The sequence below is a fragment of the Limulus polyphemus genome, unplaced genomic scaffold (assembly GCF_000517525.1).
Source record: "Limulus polyphemus unplaced genomic scaffold, Limulus_polyphemus-2.1.2 Scaffold1275, whole genome shotgun sequence".
NCBI classification, from domain to species: Eukaryota; Metazoa; Arthropoda; class Merostomata; order Xiphosura; family Limulidae; genus Limulus; species Limulus polyphemus.
In genome coordinates this window covers 79,337-98,547 of record NW_013666885.1, presented here as the reverse complement: position 1 = coordinate 98,547, position 19,211 = coordinate 79,337, and the positions used below count along the sequence as shown (strand labels likewise).

Here is a 19,211-nt window from a genome sequence, read left to right as displayed (position 1 = left end):
AGTCACGTGACCTCGCTGACGCAACAATATTATTATTATGTACTCTATGCTAACAACACTTTCAGCCTTAATCAGGTTGTTTTGTTTTACAATGGATAACTGTGCTTTTATAAAACATTTGTCTAACATCCATTTTCACTGTTACATTTAGCTTTTCTTAATCAATATTTCTTGTTAAGTCCACAGTCAAAAACAAAACAAACAAAAAACACATACTAACTAAATATTCTAGTATTATGTTCTTCATCCATATTTCAAAATTTAACATAAAAAACTATTAACATTAATGATTTTTTAATTTTAAGTTTAACTAAATATTCTAGTATTATGTTCTTCATCCATATTTCAAAATTTAACATAAAAAACTATTAACATTAATGATTTTTTAATTTTAAGTTTGCCTTAAATTGTATTAAAATTAAAAGATAAATTAAGAGTTACTAGTAAAAAGTAAAGAGCTTTTTTCCTTTTTAAATAATAATTAATTCACTTTATGTTATTTTACAGTTTTGATGAAACTTATTAATTAAAAGCTTTATAGAAAAAACGTTTTTATTAATTTTTGGGTGTATGTTTAAATAATCAATAATAAGAATGTTTCAGATAATAACCAGAATACATATTATCAAGATATATAAAAGTTACTAACAGCATAGTCTTTCATTTTGGCTGGGTCCCCCGGTGGGACAGCGGAAAGTCTTCGAATTTACAACGCTAAAATTAGGGGTTCGATTCCCCTAAGTGGACACACCAAATAGCCCGAAGTGGCTTTTCTATAACAAAACATTCACACACACACACTCATTTCGGCTGATAATGTCAGCCAACTGAAAAGAAAAAACTAAATAAAAAAACTGTTGTCAGCAAAATACTTGGGGAGCCCAATGGTATTTGGATCTACAATTTAATTATTGGGGGCACGTACCCCCGGCCCCAACTGGTTTCAACATCGATGTGTTCGTTATTTTGAAATGTTTATAAGATACTATTGTGATATGTTTTAAAGAAACAATTAAAAATGTTTACTTTTGTTGTTGAGAGACTTCACCGCTGCTAAAATGTAACAAAACCACACCCATTTTCCAATCTGGTATATTTATTCTTTCACATCCTTTTCGTAGAAGCACAGATAGCCCTTGTGTAGCTTTGTGCATAATTTAAAAAACAAAAAACAAAACAAACCTTTTCGTAGAATCTCTTTTGTCATGTGGTGGCCTTTCCTAGTTGTTGGTAAGCAAACTCACGTGTATCGACTAATCCAGACCTTAACCACTCCAAATATTTTTGTGGACATTTGCTTTAGGGGTAGGACCCTACATCACAGTTACAGGGCAAACAAGCTGTTGATCTCTTATCAGTTGCATGATACCCCATTATGATGTATGATAAATGTTAATCCCAATTAGTTTGTGGAAAATTAACAAATGTAGCAATAATATGCTTGAAAGTTTGTATAACACACTTTAGTGCATTTGTTTATTTTAAGAGGATAATAAATGGGATAACCACAACCCTATGGGCGATAATAGAAGCTTCTTAGGCTTATTTTAAGAGGATAATAAATGGAATAACTACAGCCCTATGGGTTATAATAGAAGCTTTTTAGGCTTATATTATAGTTAACGACTATATCTATACTTTACATCTTGCTGTATATGAACAAACCTATTCCATATAACTTCGAGCTGCCCCTTCTCATTGTATTCTGATGTTTATGTTTCAAAATATATTTACAATACCTAGGACTTGAAACAGGAGAAAATACAATCATAGGAAAGGTTACGGCTTATGTGGATGACGGTAAGGGTGTAGATTTGGTGTATCTGGATTTCCAGAAAGTAGTTGACAAGGTGCCACATAAAAGGTTTGTAATTTTTTATCTCTATAGGTGTCAGAAATAAATTAACTAATTGGATAGAAGAGTAGCTAGAAGAAGAAAAGCAGTAATTTTGAATACATGTCTAAAGAGGATATAATTTCATTATACAGGTCACTGATTAGGCCACATTTGGAGTATTGTGTTCAATCTTAGGCTCTTTACCTTACTGTAAATACAAAATAAAATCCTATTTGCCCTACCACTAGCAACAGCACACTGCTTGGATGTCTTAAGAGACTGATTAACCTTTACACCAAAATCCATTTCTTTCTTGACATTGTTAAAGTTATTCCTATTAAAATTTTACTTATAATAATTCAAATTATGATAACCCACGTGCATTATCTTGTATTTGTTATAATTCCAACCCATTTGCCATTTATTTACCCAACTCACCAAATGATCTAAATCCTTTTGTAAATCAGCAACAGCATCTTCACAGCTAGCAACACCCAAGGCCTTAACATCATGTGCAAATTTAAGTAATTTATTGACCATTCCTTTATCTATGTCATTAGTGTAAATCAAAAAGAGCAAAAGTCCTAAGACTGAGCCCTGATGTACCCCACTTATAACATTAATCCAGTTTGACTGGACTCCATTTGTAACAACCCTCTGCTTTCTTCCATCCAGACACTCTTCTATCCAATTTGTTAACTTAGCTCCACATCTATAGATATTTTTTTACAAGCCTTTTATGTAGCACCTTGTCAAATGCTTTCTGAAAATCCTGATACACCAAATCTACACACTTACCCTAATCTAAATAAGCAGTCTTTACATGTTGACTATCCAATAAAATTCTAATCTTTGTTAAATGACTTTGCAAAGTATCTTTTATCAGACTTTCCAAAACTTTTCCCACAACTGATGCAAGACTAATAGGCCTATAATTATTGGGTGATAATATAATGTAACTGGTAATTATTGCCTTGTTATTGTGCTCTGTTATTGTAATGATTCATAAATTTAAGTTAAAGATATAAAGTTTTTCAATAACTTAACATAAGTTATAAAGTTATTTGAAGGCATAAAGATGACTATTTAACATTTTAAACACCTTCACTATACGTTGTAAAAAGCCACGTGCTGGTTTGTTTACTCGTCAAAATAAACTATGCCAATATGGCCGCCTAACTGTGTCTCTGTGTATCATTGGTTATGATATGAACTGAAAACTTGTATTGATAATTAGGTCTAAATGCTAAACGTTAAATTCACCCTGTGCCTGGTGCCTACGCTAACTGAACTTATGACTTAGATCTGAGCTTAAGCCTATTCTAATTTTGATCTATCAAGTAGGTATTTTTGTTAGTTTGTTGTAAAGGGATTGCTTAAATGAGTTTGTAAAGAAATAGCTTAAATGAGTATATCAGCCAGAAGATATGATTTGTCATTTTAAAGACATAGGCCTACCAGTACCTTAACTACCAAAATATTTTATTATTAGGCCTAACGTATTTTACTGCTATTAGGCCTATGTCTTAATAATACTGAATTAGTTCTACGTGATACACGACAGGATATTAATTAAAACTTCTAGGGTTTTATAGTATAATTTGAATATTAGATTTAAGTCTTAGGTCTTGCTATATTCATAAGCTATAATTTGCCTTTATTAACTGTCGTTAAATTAATAATAGGGATATATTAAATTTATCATCTTTTAATATCTCAATGATAAACTAGATAAAACAAATTGGTGGCTAAATTTAGGCCTTTTATTCTTAAAACATAAGAACATAATCTATGCTTATTATTAACATCATTACTTCAACAAGTTCAAGTTCATGGACTAAAAATAACACATTAAAAAGGCCTAGGCAAAGCTTAAAATAGGTTTTATTTTAGACCTAATCTTCTGGACATTTTTTGCGAACGAAAATAATTCCCTCAAACGTGCCTTTATAGAGACAAAAATATGTTAGAGTAAGATATTTTATTTTTCTATCATTTCATGGATATTGCTGGGTTTTCAATAGTCTTTATAAAATGTCTGACTAGTGGCTTTATTATGCCTGCGCTTCTTTAGACTGAAACAAAATAGTAGGTTAATAAATGTAGATAAGCTATACTCAAACAAAATGGTTAATATTTATTTTTACGGTTTTCTTTAAGTTATTAGTGGTTAACTTAATGCCGCGTTGGTTTGAATGTGAAACTCAATGTTAGGTTTAGTTGGAGTCTCGGCAGGTATTTATCATAACAAAAAGAACTAAAGTTTCAACCCTATCAAAACGATCTACGTCTATTGTAAGTAGATTACGTATCTCTCGTCAAATTTCTTTAAAGAGACAGATGTTAAATAAGTCTTAAGCACTTGGCTCAAAATATCTGAATATAGCTTCGTCTGAGTAATATATCTCCATTATTATTTGGCATACTTCACAAAGCTCTAACTAAGAAAGTATTATTCTAAAATATATATATTAACTGTTAGTAAATTTTATATGAGGGTCATCGCACAAACAAAAGACATTACACTCTTGCAAAAAAACAAAACAAACTGACACAAGTTAGTAGGGTTGCTAATAAAAATATAAAACAGTTAATCTCGTAAGTATGCTAAAAGCCACTGAATAAAATTATTTTTGATTGTTTATCTATTATTAAGAAACGTCGATACATAAGTGCTATTACCTGGGTAACCACGTTATGTTTTGTGATAATTTCAAGGATAAATCTATCACACAGTTATCTGGTTTCCGCAACACAAAGAGATTCGAGGACCTGGAAAGTGGAAGGACAGGTGTAATAATTTGTATAATATGTTGTAACAGACAAGATTTGGTATAAAGCTGAAGCATAAAAATTAACACACTTAACAGAATAAGACAGGTGGAAAGGAATATTGCATTGTTAGATTTAGTTAGAAATTAAAATGAACTGTATTTAAGCCCAAGTAAAGGTGATTCACATGATGAAGAAAAGTAACAGATGAAAGGTTAATACATGAGCGAAACTTAAGAAGTAAGTTTGGCTCGTTCAGGACAAAAATGAATCTGCTTTCTCTGTAGAGGCCTCCCGATGGCTCAGCGATAAGTCTTGAGACTTATAAAGAAAAAAAGAGGGTTCCGATATTGTCATTGGGCACAACACAGATAGCCCATTGTGTAGGTTTGTGCATAATAACAAACAAACTATCCACTGACAGAAACTAATTTCTCCAATAACATCAAAACTGCATTCGTTATTCACATTATCTTTGCAGCTGACCAATAAAAAAACTGGATCACAAAAATCCTGAAATTTATGTGCTCGTGTGACAGTCTTAAAGCAATCCTCTACACACAAGATAAACTACCATGAATGAGGGAATGGGGATTGCTAAGAGTACGCCACAACTCCAAATATTTGCCGAAAGAAGTGTTTCACCTTCAACATTTCAAAATAATTAGCCGTGTGTGTACTACGTGACCAGTGCGTTTATATAATAAACTACTCACTGATCAACTTGATGGTTCTTCCAGGGCCGCTGAGAGGATTGTTATATGCGGATCCCCTTCCCCCGGACCCAGGTATGCAAGAACAAACTGACTGTCAACAAGCTGAAATTTGTGATTCCTTAATTGGATAATTTATACAAGCTTGGATTAAAAGCTTGCAATATTACTTACCATCTTGATAGAGTTACCATGGCATATGTATCCTACTGACTTATTGTGTTTTTGTTAAAGATGTTACAGTAGGATATCATATTTTGAAGATTTGTAAGAGCAGCATTAGTTTGATTGATTTGTTAGTCGCTAGTTTGCCTTAATTAAATTCGAGAATTTATGAATAATTATTAAGCTTTGGGCTTACTTAATAACACAAGGTATGTTTAATCAGTATTTTATCATGTATGTTTTTTATTTGTTGTATACATAACAAGCAAATTGAATACATGTCCAAGTCATTATTAATAACATTTCAACAAACTACTCAAATGAAAATGGGCTAATTTTTTTAAGGGAACAATGATTAATTCTATCACCATACAACTGACAAATGCACTAACACACAAATACATTGATGCCTAAAAGTAAATCACAAAAGTCACTGATTAAAGAATTTTATTAACTAAATGAATAAAATTAATAACGCGAAAAAAATGCTCATACAATGAGTTTCATATTTGTTTAATATGGTTAATATATGAAAGCAATACTTTCTTGCACTTAAACATTCCAGTTATTTAATAGCAACATAAGATATAACTGGTTGAATACAAATTAGGTTTATAGTTTTCTTCCATTTTAATACATAAGTGGATATATTATCATAAGGCCAGACAATTGTTTACTGTATGATTTTTCTTTGTAAGAAGTGTACTTTCCTTGCCTTCTGTCTGGCACAATGATCAATGATTCTGCTGAAATCCAAAATACGAACTGGTTTTCAATTGTAAGGATTTCCAGATTTGTCAGTCGGCTTTGGGCAATGCTGGATCGCAGATAATGTTTTATCAGTTTCAGCTTCCCCAAAGACCTGTCTCCTTCTGTAACTGTGACTGGAATTGTACAGAAAATGCGAAGAGCTACAGAAACATCTGGGAAAAATGGATATAGCTTGAAATTGTTTATTTGTGTCGAAGATCTAAAGATTTAAATCAGTACCACCAAAGTTAGCTTTGTGGATGGCCTTTAGATGTTCCGTTTCTTCTGACACGTCAGATCTACACTTGGAAACAAACTCCCTAGTTTTTGAATGTAGACTATTCTCTGGTGTATCTAGATATTACCACACAATAGTAATAAGCCCAGCAATAACAGATTCTATGATCTTATCAAATGTGTTTCGTATGAATTTTGTCTCCTCTATAGGTTAATTTTTTCACCTTTAGGCAAGAGGCCATCTTTGTTTTTATCATGAAAATACTTGCGAACTGTTTTCCTTTTTTTTTCTTTTTGCCAGTTGTGGTAGAAGATTAGTATTATTTGCAACCAATTTAGCTTCAATCCGAATTGAGCTCCAATGTTCATGCAGTGTTTCTAAATCAGTCAGTATATTTCAATGTTGCTCACTTCAATATCAATGGTAGCTTTGCACTCCCGCAATACTTGATTGCACTGATCTATAATCACAAATACCTTTAACTAGATTCCGGCCATCAAGATGCAAGGAAATGACTACACATAAATAGTTATACATTTGATTTCAGTTCTTGTTTGAGACGAAAAATTGAGTTGAATAATTTCTAATAGTGCATCCAGAATCCCAGGATGATGAACTACAAAAGGCTTTACAGTTCTGTCTGTCCATCGTGGTCTCTAAAATCCATAAAGAGAACAGCCCACATTCTTGAGAAGAATGCTCCAACACTGTGGGCTACAACTAAATAGAATGTAAAGCTTTTGAACTATTTCAAAGAATGTCTGTGCCTCTGTGCAACTTTCTGCAGCTTGTGATCCACAAAGATTGAAACTATGACAAGCACATGGTGGGAATTTAGCCAAGGATTAACTTTAAGTAAGAGAGATTGAGCACCATTGCACTCAGCAGCCACGTTGAAATCGTTGCCATATCCTTCGGCTCCGTAATTCATTATTTGTATTTCATGATCAGCTAAGCAATCTAGTAATAGATTAGAGACATCAGCCCCGTTCTTCTTGTTGCAATAAATAAATATTAGGAACCGTTCTTAAATGACAAAGGAAGAATATTCTGATAGCATGGCTATATACTTCAGATGTTGTCTGTTCTTGATGAAATGAATCAGGTGTTGCATGTACAATAATAGCAAAGTATTTTACTGCAAGTCTTACCTCTAAAATAATGTGACGTACATGCTGAGTACAGGCTGCTATGAGTTCATTCTGGGACTCATCTGACAAGTAGTGGGCTTGAGGGTGGTAAACTGCTCACTGAGGTTCTGCAACTCTCTCTACATGCTCCCTCAGAACTAAATCATAATGACTGAGCAGCTCAATTATTCTTAAAAAATTATCATTATCATACCTTACAGCGACGCAGGAACTATTTTGAATTGTAGGGTGATGAACATAATAAAAACCTAGTTTTCATATAATATGTATATAATTTCTTCAACTATATTAGGGTGTGGAAGTACCCAGGTCCACTGAGAGAGCAGAAATACGGAGGAAAAATCTCCGTGGAGATTAGAGAGAGGTGATAAAAATAAAAACAAACAATAAAGTAATTGATTAAATAACAGAGAGACAATATAACAAATACAAATAATATATAGATTGTCATTCGTTTCGAAAGGCTGGCCGCTAACAACAGGCTGGAAGAAACTTTATGATAGGCTACCAGAGCATAATGGGTGGTGTGAGTTTGAGAGACGTTTTGGAACAAACTACTGTGTTGACTTGCAGCTTGAGAAGAATATTCTTTCATGAGCAGCCAAACGGAAGGATATTCTAAATAGTATTATACATGTTGTCCCATTTTTTGGGGAGGGAGATTTAGCCTTTCGTGGATTATCACAAAGGATTGGTGCATCCTCTATGAAACAGTAGAAAGCTTTCATGATTGGACCCAGTCACAGAAAGCAACATCGAAGAGTAAAAGTAGCACATTATCTCAACTTGATTTAGTGTGTTTCACAGCAGAACTTTGCAGGGAAATTTTTGGATATAAAATATACACACTATGGAAAAGTAAGATATGTAGTACTTGCATACTAATCGCACTGTATCAATCAATTCTAAAACAAAAATGTAACAAAAATGTTTTAAATTTTTTGTCTTGTTTTAACTCTTAAAGGGTACTTTTACAAAGTGTTCCTCTGCTACATAATTTCAAAGGAAAAACATATACTTATCATTCTCAAACTTTCTTGAGGAAACGATTTCAGGTAAGAGTCAGATAAATTAGCACTCTGTTAAGTAGAAGTTATAGGTGACTTTTAATATGAAAGGTTCGTATCAAATAACAAACTCCTATCATGATCAACTAAAACTGCGGTTTTAAGCAGAACCAGCTCTTATCAGCGTAACAAGGTCAATAATAAATTTCATAAATAATTTTTCTTAACTTAGTTTGATTTATTCTTTGAAATACTATTACGAACAATTTAGTTTTTAGTTATTGTTTTCAAGTACCTTGAGTATAATGTCATAGCTGAAACAGGTATGATTTTCTGCCTTCCGTAACTAGTATAGAATACTATATAGAATATTCGGATATGTATATATAGGTACTTTTTTTCTAAATTTTCTTTCATAAGTTTTGCATATAATTATGAAATCCTAGTTAACCAAAAGTCAAAAGGTTGTAAACATGTGCTAATCCTTTCTAGGTAAAAAAGTAATATGGTGTCGGCTAGAAGCTTGCATCACTTTGGCCCTGTGTCTGCGTTCACTCCCTGGGGTGGGCAAGCCTCTCTCAAGAGATGACACGAATACTTGTGCAAATTTGTATGAGTTCGGGTTTTCCTCCCTATAAATGTTATTTGAAATGGTCGATAACATATGCAGTGTTGAATTCTGATATTCTGAGCTTTAACGTTTTTGTCCGAATTTGGTAAAGCAGAATTCTTTTTGTCTTTGGCCCATGCGGCCGATAAGAACTCACATAAGCATAGTGAATGACCTTATGTTCAAAACAACATAAGTAACCTCGAATGAGGCAAAGAGAAAAGCCTTCTTACCGAACAGTTTATGTGCCTTACATAATGACTTTAACAGCAGAGGAAAGACACGTAAAGTTCTCCGTGTGATAATTTTTATAAATCAATGGATGGAAGTTAAAAGAAATTTACATTTTATTGTTATTGGAAGTTAATATCTCAACAGTAGGGGAATCAATCAGATAATTGTGTTAGGTAATATGGCAATAGAGAGTTATTCAAGCAGTTAACCACATATGTTTGGTTAAAGTGGTATGATTAACTCAAATTGAATCAGTTTGCTTGAGAGAAAGGGATTTATGTTTAACAGTTATATCCATCACTTACATTTCTGATCAGTACTTTATTGCTTTGTTTACTTCATTTTGTTTGAGAGTTAGGCATCTGAAAAAAAAACACTCATGGAATGAGCTCAGCATTTTGAAATTTAATTATAATTCATGAATCCGATAACAGTGATGAATTTCATTGATGGTGACAGAGTGTTGATTTTGAAGGGTTTTCAAGTTTGTATGTGCGTAAGTGCAGACCTCGGGAACATACTTTTCAGCCAGATTTCACAGTAATTTTTACATCCTGAGATATTCTTTTTATACTTTCCTGTTTTGTGTCATTTAATTAAAGTTAGTGTGATGCAAAAGCCATTTGTTAATGGTAGACACAACAAAGTTATATATATACGCACACCCACACAGCCAGTATATATAAAACAGCAAATCTGTAAGTCTGTTTATATTTTACTTTTTGTTTTAACTTGTGCTTTGACTCTCTTCAAGTCAATAGATTTTTTTTTTGTTTGGAGTTAATGTTTTAAAATAAGATTTAAAGTGTAGTTTTAGGCAAGAGCTACATAAAGCGTCCTAGTTCCTCGTTGGTCTAATTCAAATAATTATTTTAGATCAATTATTTTCACCAATTAATTATCTTTCCGATTCATTCATGAACCAGAACTTTATTTCTTTATTCGCTACTCTTTTGCATAATTTGGAATGTCATACATTATATTTTATATAAAACGTAATATAAGCAGGTGCTTGAAGGGTGCGTCTTTTTTTTTTTTAGTGCCTATGTAATGTTTGTTCATGATCTTAGTTGATATAATCTTCTTAACGTATTTTATGATATCAGCCAATTGAAGTGTTTGCTTTTGCATGAGTAAAGGACGTTGATAACACTAAATAACGGCATGTGGAGCTAAGAAGCTTTCTGGCGATAGTAGTACAAGTCACATTCTTGCCTCACCAGTGTTGTTCAACTGTTGTGAATTGCTTGGTAAAGATTAGATGTTCGTCGTAGAATCCGCGTTTTTAGTTTTTTTTCTAACACACTGTTCTACGTTTTAGCTGATGAGTTTTACATTTTATGATAATTCTAGTGTGGCACCCCATTTAAGAAGTTCTGTTTCATCAGGACATTTTCTCGTCAGGTAAGCATTTAAAACGAAGGTTAAAAGCATAGCTTTTTTATGCTGAATAGCCCATTTAAAACAAACTGTGAAACTAATTCTACATGCTAATCTTAGTTTTTCGTGATATGAATTATATACCACTATAGCACATGATATTGACGTTAAATATAGAGGATGCGCTTAAATTGGGACTGAAATGATCTTTTTGTAATATCATTGTAAAATGTAAACTTTTTTATACACTTAATGTAGTCCCTTTTTCACAAGTCTACAAAATCAGTATCATAAAAATCATATCCATTGTATTAAATGTCAGTTGTATTAAAGGAAGATGAGGTAAGACGGCCACCTTAACTTTCAATGTGGTTTTCGCTAATTACGATGAATGTCATGAAAGATAAAAAGATTTTGAAATGAACCTTGTTTTATCATAAATGTCATGTCTAATTAAAACAAATATTAGACAGATCTTCTTGTGGTTGGGAACCATTTTACCCGTAAGGTGAGTTAAAACGGACCTCTAAGATGGGATAAAACGGCCCTATCTGATTAATAACAACTATAATTTCAAATAGCTGCATTTAGCAGCTACATTTCTGTCACTTAATTGCTTCCGGTACTGATCAGAAAGGTCTTCCGCAAGTTGTGCAGTATGTAAAACAATGACGCAAAGGAACGAGGGTACTCAATACCACAACTCATCAGGTGAACTGAGCATACAACACACAAAATCTCAATCGAACAGTCATTTATGAGATATGAATTCATATGGTATCTATATATGTACACACACACACACACACACACACATATATATATACAAGTGTAAAAAAAAATTAGGAAGTAGGAATACGAGCACCAAAAAGTAAAGAAACAAAGCAGGAATGGACGGGTAACATTATAACATTTAATGGTTTTTGACACGGTAGAACCTCAAAGTGGGTGTGACCATCATTCCGCCCATTCCTACTTCGTTTAGCTAATCCTTTCTAAATAATCAACAAGTTCAAAAATCTCAAAAATCAGTGGTTTTGATACAATTCATTTGGCCCACCCTTTACTAGTCAGATAGCAAAGTATGACTATTGGAATTTCCTGTTTGACTTTCAACATCAAATCCCCCTATGACGTCATGCATTGATCACATACATGTATATGCACTTCGTTGCTGAAACAAAGTTTACAACAGAGAAATTTAACTATATATTCTTTTAAGTTAGTGTGAACAATTGCAAAGTTACAAAAAGTACTGATAAACTCAGTTTAACTCTATAATTGGATCAAAGTGGAAAATGTAAAACACGAAGTAGGAATGGGCGAAACGATGACCACACCCACTTTGAGGTTGCACCATGTCAAAAAACACCAAGTATTGTAATGTTATCCTGCCTATTCCTACCTTGTTTCCTTACTTTTTGGTGTTCCCATTCCTACTTCCCAATGTTTTACTTAAAAAATGTTTCACTTGTCTCATAGTTTTTTTGTTTTTTTTTTTGTTTGTTGTGGTTTTTTGTGCTAAATCTCGAGGGTGACTGGGCTCTGGGCCTATACTTCTTGTAACTTTTCTTGGTGCTAAGTCTCGACATTTTCTGGCTTTTGCTGATATCTTTGCTATAGTTTTTCTTCCATCTACCTATGATGGCAGTTTTTTCTTTGACTGGAATAATGGCTAAGGCCTGTTTCGCATATTCAGCATTAGTGTTTCTAATCTTATCTATATTCTTGGAGTAATGCTCTTTGCGCTGGGACAAAGACTTTTCAAGGTTATCAACATAAGATTTTCTCCTTTTCTCTCGTTTTGTTTCCTTGAAAAGCATATTTTAAAAATCGCACTGTTTCAAGTACAACCTTAGTTATCAATAGGTCACACATAATTTGCAAACAATGCAAAGGTAAATTATACAACTTATCATTCTTGTTTTCAGTCCAGAGAGCTCGAGCAAAACTGTGTCAGGTTTCAGGAGTGATAGCGTTTGTCCTCATGCAGGAGACTCACGTCTTAGGCACCGACTGCTATGATATAATTTCTCTGTCCAACACAGAACCCTCGAGTCAGATGTATAGAACTGAAAACTTCACTTTCAAAGGTTAGATTATACCTAGAACCTTGATCTATAGAATCTACGTAGTCCAAGTTTTTTTTTATCTAGCTGCAGGCTGATCATGTAACGCGTGCGCATAAGTAATCATGCACCGCACGTGATATGAGGGAGGATTGGCACTTAGCAACTCACAGAGCATGCTCGTAATTGTAGAATGTGGCTACTAGTGTATTGTTAGCTGGTTAGTAGTGTTGCGAAATGGTTATTGTTATTACTTGTTCTTACCAAGGTTATAAATAAAACTAAAAAAAAACGATTTTAGCCAAGATAGTGTCATTCAATCATGTGCATTTAGGTTTGCATAAGGTGAAGGCAGAAGAGAACTATGCCTTTCCAACAATGTTAGTCAGGTTGACAAATTTGTGTTTTTTTGAAATTTTTACTGCACCGACTTTCTCAAGTGCTTTGGTGGCTTGTTACTCTGCAGTTAGTTTGTTTACCACTGAACAGTGTGTGTAAAGGGCTTATAAAATTTTGTTTATATGCTATTTGCAGTGTGTTTGAGATTTTAATTTGTATTATACATCTGCCCCATTCCTACTATAACTACTACCGTGTGATGGCGAAGTGTGATTGGTAGTTTTGTGATATAACATCACAATAAGACTGATAACAATTTTCATTAAATCTGTATTTCACACATCGCCGGCATAAGGTGTTATACAACATAATTATTAGTATCTTGTAAATGACTGATATAAATATCGTTTTGACCGAGGCTTTATGTGTTGCAGTTCAGTCTACATAATGATGAGCTCTGAAGAAATATTTGTTTTGAAAAAATTGTGATCATATTTTTTTAACGTGTTCAAACTATAAAATAAAATATATTAGTTGATTTAATTGTAAAGTGCTTTTAGTTTCTTTTTCTACAGAGCATTTAAAGAAACGTTTGATTTTACAAAATATATCACGTGTCTATGAAATACAAATTACAAAAAAAGTGTCCACAGTATGATTTGTTTGTTTATTTCTGATATTCGCGCAAATATACACAAGTGCTATTTTCGTTAATCGTCCCTACTTTTGAACTAATAGACAACAGTACCCACCGTTAATTCTTGAACTACGCTAATCAAGTAGTGGGATTGGACCGTCACTCTTATAATGCGCCCATTGCCCTAAAGTGCGGAACCCATTTTTACAGATAAGACCAAGCTATGAATCCTTAGGTTCACAGTCCAACTCGCTAACCATTAGCCTATGCTCGGCCTCAGGAATTAATATAAAACAAATGAAATAAAACAAAACAACTGATATTAATTTTTTTGGAGTTACAAGTAAAACACTTTTTTTGTGACTTATAAATTTTTAAGGGAGAAAATAGGATAAGTTATTGTGTTTCTTACTTAACATTGTTTTTGATTTTACATGTGAAATATTTTGTTCACAAAGATATTTTCAAACAGGTCTAGTTCTTTCTTTGTCCAGCAAGTAAAGTAAAATAACGTTAAGTAACTTCGTTAATTCGTATTATTATTGTAATGTGTGGTGAGTTACTACGTAACTTTATAATGTATAATTTCAGATAAAAATTTAGCTAAAAGTAAAAATTAACGTGAAGGTGACAGAGTTGAGCAACTATCTTGCTGGAATAATAGTAATTAAAAACGTTACCTTACCTAAATATTTTTGTTTTTTCACTTCCTTACTGGGGCCTTGCAATGTGTGTTCAGAATTTTAATTAGCATGTAGAGCATTACATTACATTGAGGTAATCAGTGAATTACATCGTGATATAGAATAACAATGCAAAGCCTATATATATATATATAATAGAAATTGATTCAATCACATTTCTGCTGTTCCCCCGGTGGGACAGTGGTACTTTAACAGACTTACAATGGTAAAATTCTGGGTTGGATTCTCGCAGTAGACAGAGCAGATAGCCCAATGTGGCTTTGCTCTAAAATAAACAATCTTTTCTGCTTATATTATTTTCGTAAGTATTTTTACTATGGTTGGTGAAGGATGTATAATTGAAAAATATTACTCAGTTTTGAATATTCGGTAATTTAACAATTTGAATGCAAACACTGTTGCTATGGCATATCACTATTGTTCTAAATTCTTTTGATGTGAATATAAAATCCTGCTTGTTTTGGGAAGATCGTGAGTATAAGTTATGTGAATTGATTAAGTTATGACGTTCATAACATATTTTATTTATTTTTAGATTCGGTTCATAACTACTTAAAGTATGTTCTCATTAAAATTTCTGTATGAAAACCCAATCGGCGCTCTAATCACCAAGCACCGATCAAGAAAAGGTGAAGTTGTGCGTGCCAGTAAATGTTTTTCATCCATCAGTGATCCTCTGTGGGAATCTTACGTTCGTTCAATACCACAAGCTCAGTATTATCGTAATGTACTGATGCAAGGATATTTTGTACCGCCATCCATCTTGGAAGGACTAGAAAATTTTGAAATAAGGCCTCATGACATATTTATTATCACTTATCCAAAATCTGGTAAGAAACATTGAATTGCCATTGATTACTTGAAGTCTTGAAAGGAATTTTTATCATTATTTATTTGCTATAAACTAAATAAAGAAAATAAGGGGGAAATAAAAATCTGAAGTGACAAATACAGACTTAGTTTTTTCTAGCTTTTGTTAAGGATCTGTACAATATTTGTAGTTCAGTATTGTTTCATCATATCTCTGACTTTCAGTCTAAACATTTTAGTTTTTGTTTATATTATTTACAAAGTATCATCTAAACTACAGTTAACTAAGATTTTAAGTCCTTTGGTGTTTTGTTTACAAAAGAGCTAATTAACTATTGCCGTATACACACGAGTTGCCCTGAAGCGTAAAGTGACTCAGTAATCACAAATATATAAAACCGAGCTATATATATCCTAATTGTACAAAGATTAATTTTCCCTGGACTTCCAAATATCCACTCATGTTTAATATACAAAAATTCCCGCCGCTGTTATTAAAGCACATTTACTCAACTGTATTATTCTATTCTGTGCGTGGTGCATTTAATATAGCTTCAGATTGTCAAAATGATGCTCATTCATGCAATTTTTTTCCATTTTTATTTATGAATGAAACTTCTCTATCGAAAGAATAAAACATACATTTTTCGTAAAAAAAAATCTTACGAGTTATAATCTAATGTAGAAACTAAAATTTCTTCTAACTGTGTGCTCGCTCACCTGAAATCTTGTTTTGTTTGAAGCATTTGGTTCGTTTTCTTTATGTAAGTAAAATTTTATAAAAAGATATACGTTCATGTTGTTGGTTATTATATATATGAGTCAAGCAGCAGTGAAGTCAGATCTGGAAATGGCGTCTAGAAAATGTTTTATGACTGACTTTATGCATCTTAGATGAGCTGATTCTGAATCTGAGTAATGCTACTTAGGCATCTTTGAGCGTTTTGAGATATTCAAGATGGCGACAAGGTTAGCTGCTAAAACATATATTAAACATTTCATCTTCTACTTGCGATATATATATGTGTTTGCACGTAGGTTTTTGACGACTCTGATTTCAACTTTGCATTTTTAATCGCTCTTGGATCAGTGCTTTATTTAATATGACGGTTACGATTGTGGTAAATGCCTATTACACCGATACCATAGCTCATGATCAGTATTTTCAGGAGTTAGCAGTATCTAAGTATAATGTAGGCATATCCTAAATATACATGTATTTAAATAAATTAATTTCATTGTATATATATTATTCTGTAGTTTCTTCATTCTCAAGCTCCTCATCGTTTTCGTCAATGTGATTCTCTACTGTTTTAGTCCAATTATTATTGCAACAGCTGTTGCTTTCACTACACCTACAAGACGACTGACTTACTACACAGCTACACCTGGCTATTGAACAAGATCGTTTATTTGTATACCCACATCAAGTCAGCTGAAGTATTTCGAGTGGAGCTACTGGCTTTTCAACTGATAACAGGAATAGGAGTCTTTGTCAATATGTTACGCTCCCATCCAAACTCAGTTGGATCAAGATCTGAGAGATCTTCGTTTAATGCTGCCATCCATATATATGTCTGAAGATGAGTTCTCTTGGCATTATCAGCAAAGGCTTCTGATGTGGATGAGAAACACTTTAGCTTTGTACTACCCTTCATAGCGTACGTCAGACATGTTGGTATGAATCATCTTACTTCCATAGCATGCGGCTATAAATGGCGTTACTTCTCTAATGACCTCATTCATGTCTGCATTAGAATCTTCAAAACGGTCATGTTTGTGACTTGTTGACAGTATTTTCACAGCAGTTGCTTTTCTTATTTCCCACATATATGAAGTTGAATTACATCCAGAAAGTTCAAAAGCAACTAGAAGATATTTTACAATCTGTGAGTGCTTACACGCAATTTACCAAATATCAGTGACTGTACGCTGTCCATGGACTTATGTTAATAAATGGCCCCTTATTGTTATCAACAATGGGCATGAATTCTTGACTTGGGATTGGAGAGCTACACTGTAATGCATGATATATGTGACGTTGTCTTGCAGTGCGTTTGATGCTAAAATCATAATGATGGTCAAAAACAAGACTGGGACAACTTTGTTAATAAACATACAGTAAAAATATCGACGCAGTCTTGCACTGTATTACCCACACGAGGGCACACTCATATATAATGACAGCGTTTGGTAAAGGCACAGTGAGATTTGACTACTCAACCTGTAGTTTTTCTTCAGAGTTGGCTTATATTTGGTAATTCTCATTTGCCCATTGTTATCATACACTGATGTTAGAACAGGTCAAGTTCATACCTAAAAAGTTTTTCGGCTTCAATGTTACGTGAACCTGCCAAGCCAATTACTCTTACAAAATGGAATTCTTAAAGCTGCAAGGCTCGCCTGCAGTCTGGATTCTTTTTGTTTGGTTCAATTTGACACCTTTCTCCACAAAATATGTAATTCTGTTTTGAAGAAAAGTGGTTGACTTTCAGATCTACGGGATCGTTTAGAGGCTGGGGGCTCATCAAAAGAACGACCTTGTTCTTTGCCTTCTCTTTTTAGTAATTTTGTTATGCGTACTGATGACGTATATGACGATACACAATTTCTGTGAAAATATATCTGAAAATTGTTGTCTTTTTTAAGCTCGTCCTTCAGCATTAAATGCAAAATGTCTCCGCTAAGTTCGCTAGATTTTATACTGGTGTTAATCCTGTCAATACCAGTACAAGAAAGAGGAGAACCCTTTTTTTCACATTTGAAGAACCATTCGTCTCTTGTGACCCCTTTATCAATATGTAATCATTAAGTTTTTGCACAAAACAGAACACGTTATCCAAACAAAACGTATTTTATTTGTAAGAAATCACGCCCCCCCCCCCGAGAAAAAAGTCAGGAAATGGTTAAATAGAAAGTGGGTTTAAAGTTTGATCATTTAATAGCAAGAACCTTGTAAAAAGTAGGTCTATTCAAATAACAAAATACACTGTGCCTATTGTGAAAAGTAATCAATGGTCAAAATATACACTGATGATACTCGCAAGTAAGTTTTAAGGTTGATCTTTTCACAGCAACAGTCTTAGTGATATTAAACCTAGCAAGCGGCTAACTTTAAAAATACTGCTGCAAAATTTCATCAAAGGGGAGCCCTGACTGCCCGATTGACTTACAAAGCGAACTAATGTGTTGGGTTGGGAGGCGCCGAATTTATATGTCACACAGGGCGCCATCAAGCATCGATATTTGAATGTCGTCAAATTGCTAAACAGTCAAGACCACCATACATTACATATACCTGTGTATATATCAGTCTATGCAATAATGCTGATGACGTCATTGGAAGGTATGATTTATCTCAGGTTAAGTACTAGGAGGTGGCACTGCTTATTATACAAATGTCAATTAAATGATAAAGGCCTATCTAAGTTAATTTGATTGTGTAATGTATAACCTCAGATTTTATTTAACACGAATTATAGGCCTACTTAGCCTATAAGTAGACTTTCTGCAGGAAAATATTAAGTGATTTCACCCTTAAGCCTACATTTGTAGTGGAATTAAACATAATTTAATTATCTACATGATGCTGCTATTAATATAACACAGGCCTGCGAATTTATACTTCATAAAAGTTGTTTTGGTTTTAATAACGGATTTTCCATAATTCAGCTACGTGGATTTCGAAAATATTTTTTTTCTATCAAGTAAGGATTTTTTACAAATCGGGAAGAAAAAGTAATCTTACTTAGATCAAATTATATTTTGTTTACAACAATGAACATTTTATATGAT

At 33.2% G+C, this 19,211-nt stretch overlaps 1 protein-coding gene across 5 annotated transcripts in view; it reads left to right on the top strand.

The window, feature by feature from the left end:
- The window catches only part of LOC106462884 (sulfotransferase family cytosolic 1B member 1-like), a 52,854-nt gene that overhangs the window by 20,130 nt on the left and 13,513 nt on the right, over positions 1–19,211 (top strand). For 2 of the 5 annotated variants that reach the window (XM_022390287.1, XM_022390285.1), the window contains exons 1-3: positions 10,679–10,881; positions 12,789–12,950; positions 15,142–15,436. In XM_022390287.1, the coding sequence (XP_022245995.1) occupies positions 15,166–15,436 (271 nt within the window). In that variant the 5' untranslated portion in view covers positions 10,679–10,881; positions 12,789–12,950; positions 15,142–15,165. Of the gene's footprint in view, positions 1–10,678; positions 10,882–12,788; positions 12,951–15,141; positions 15,437–19,211 lie in introns of those variants that run through there. The other 3 variants (XM_022390288.1, XM_013922850.2, XM_022390286.1) reach the window with 3 other exon arrangements.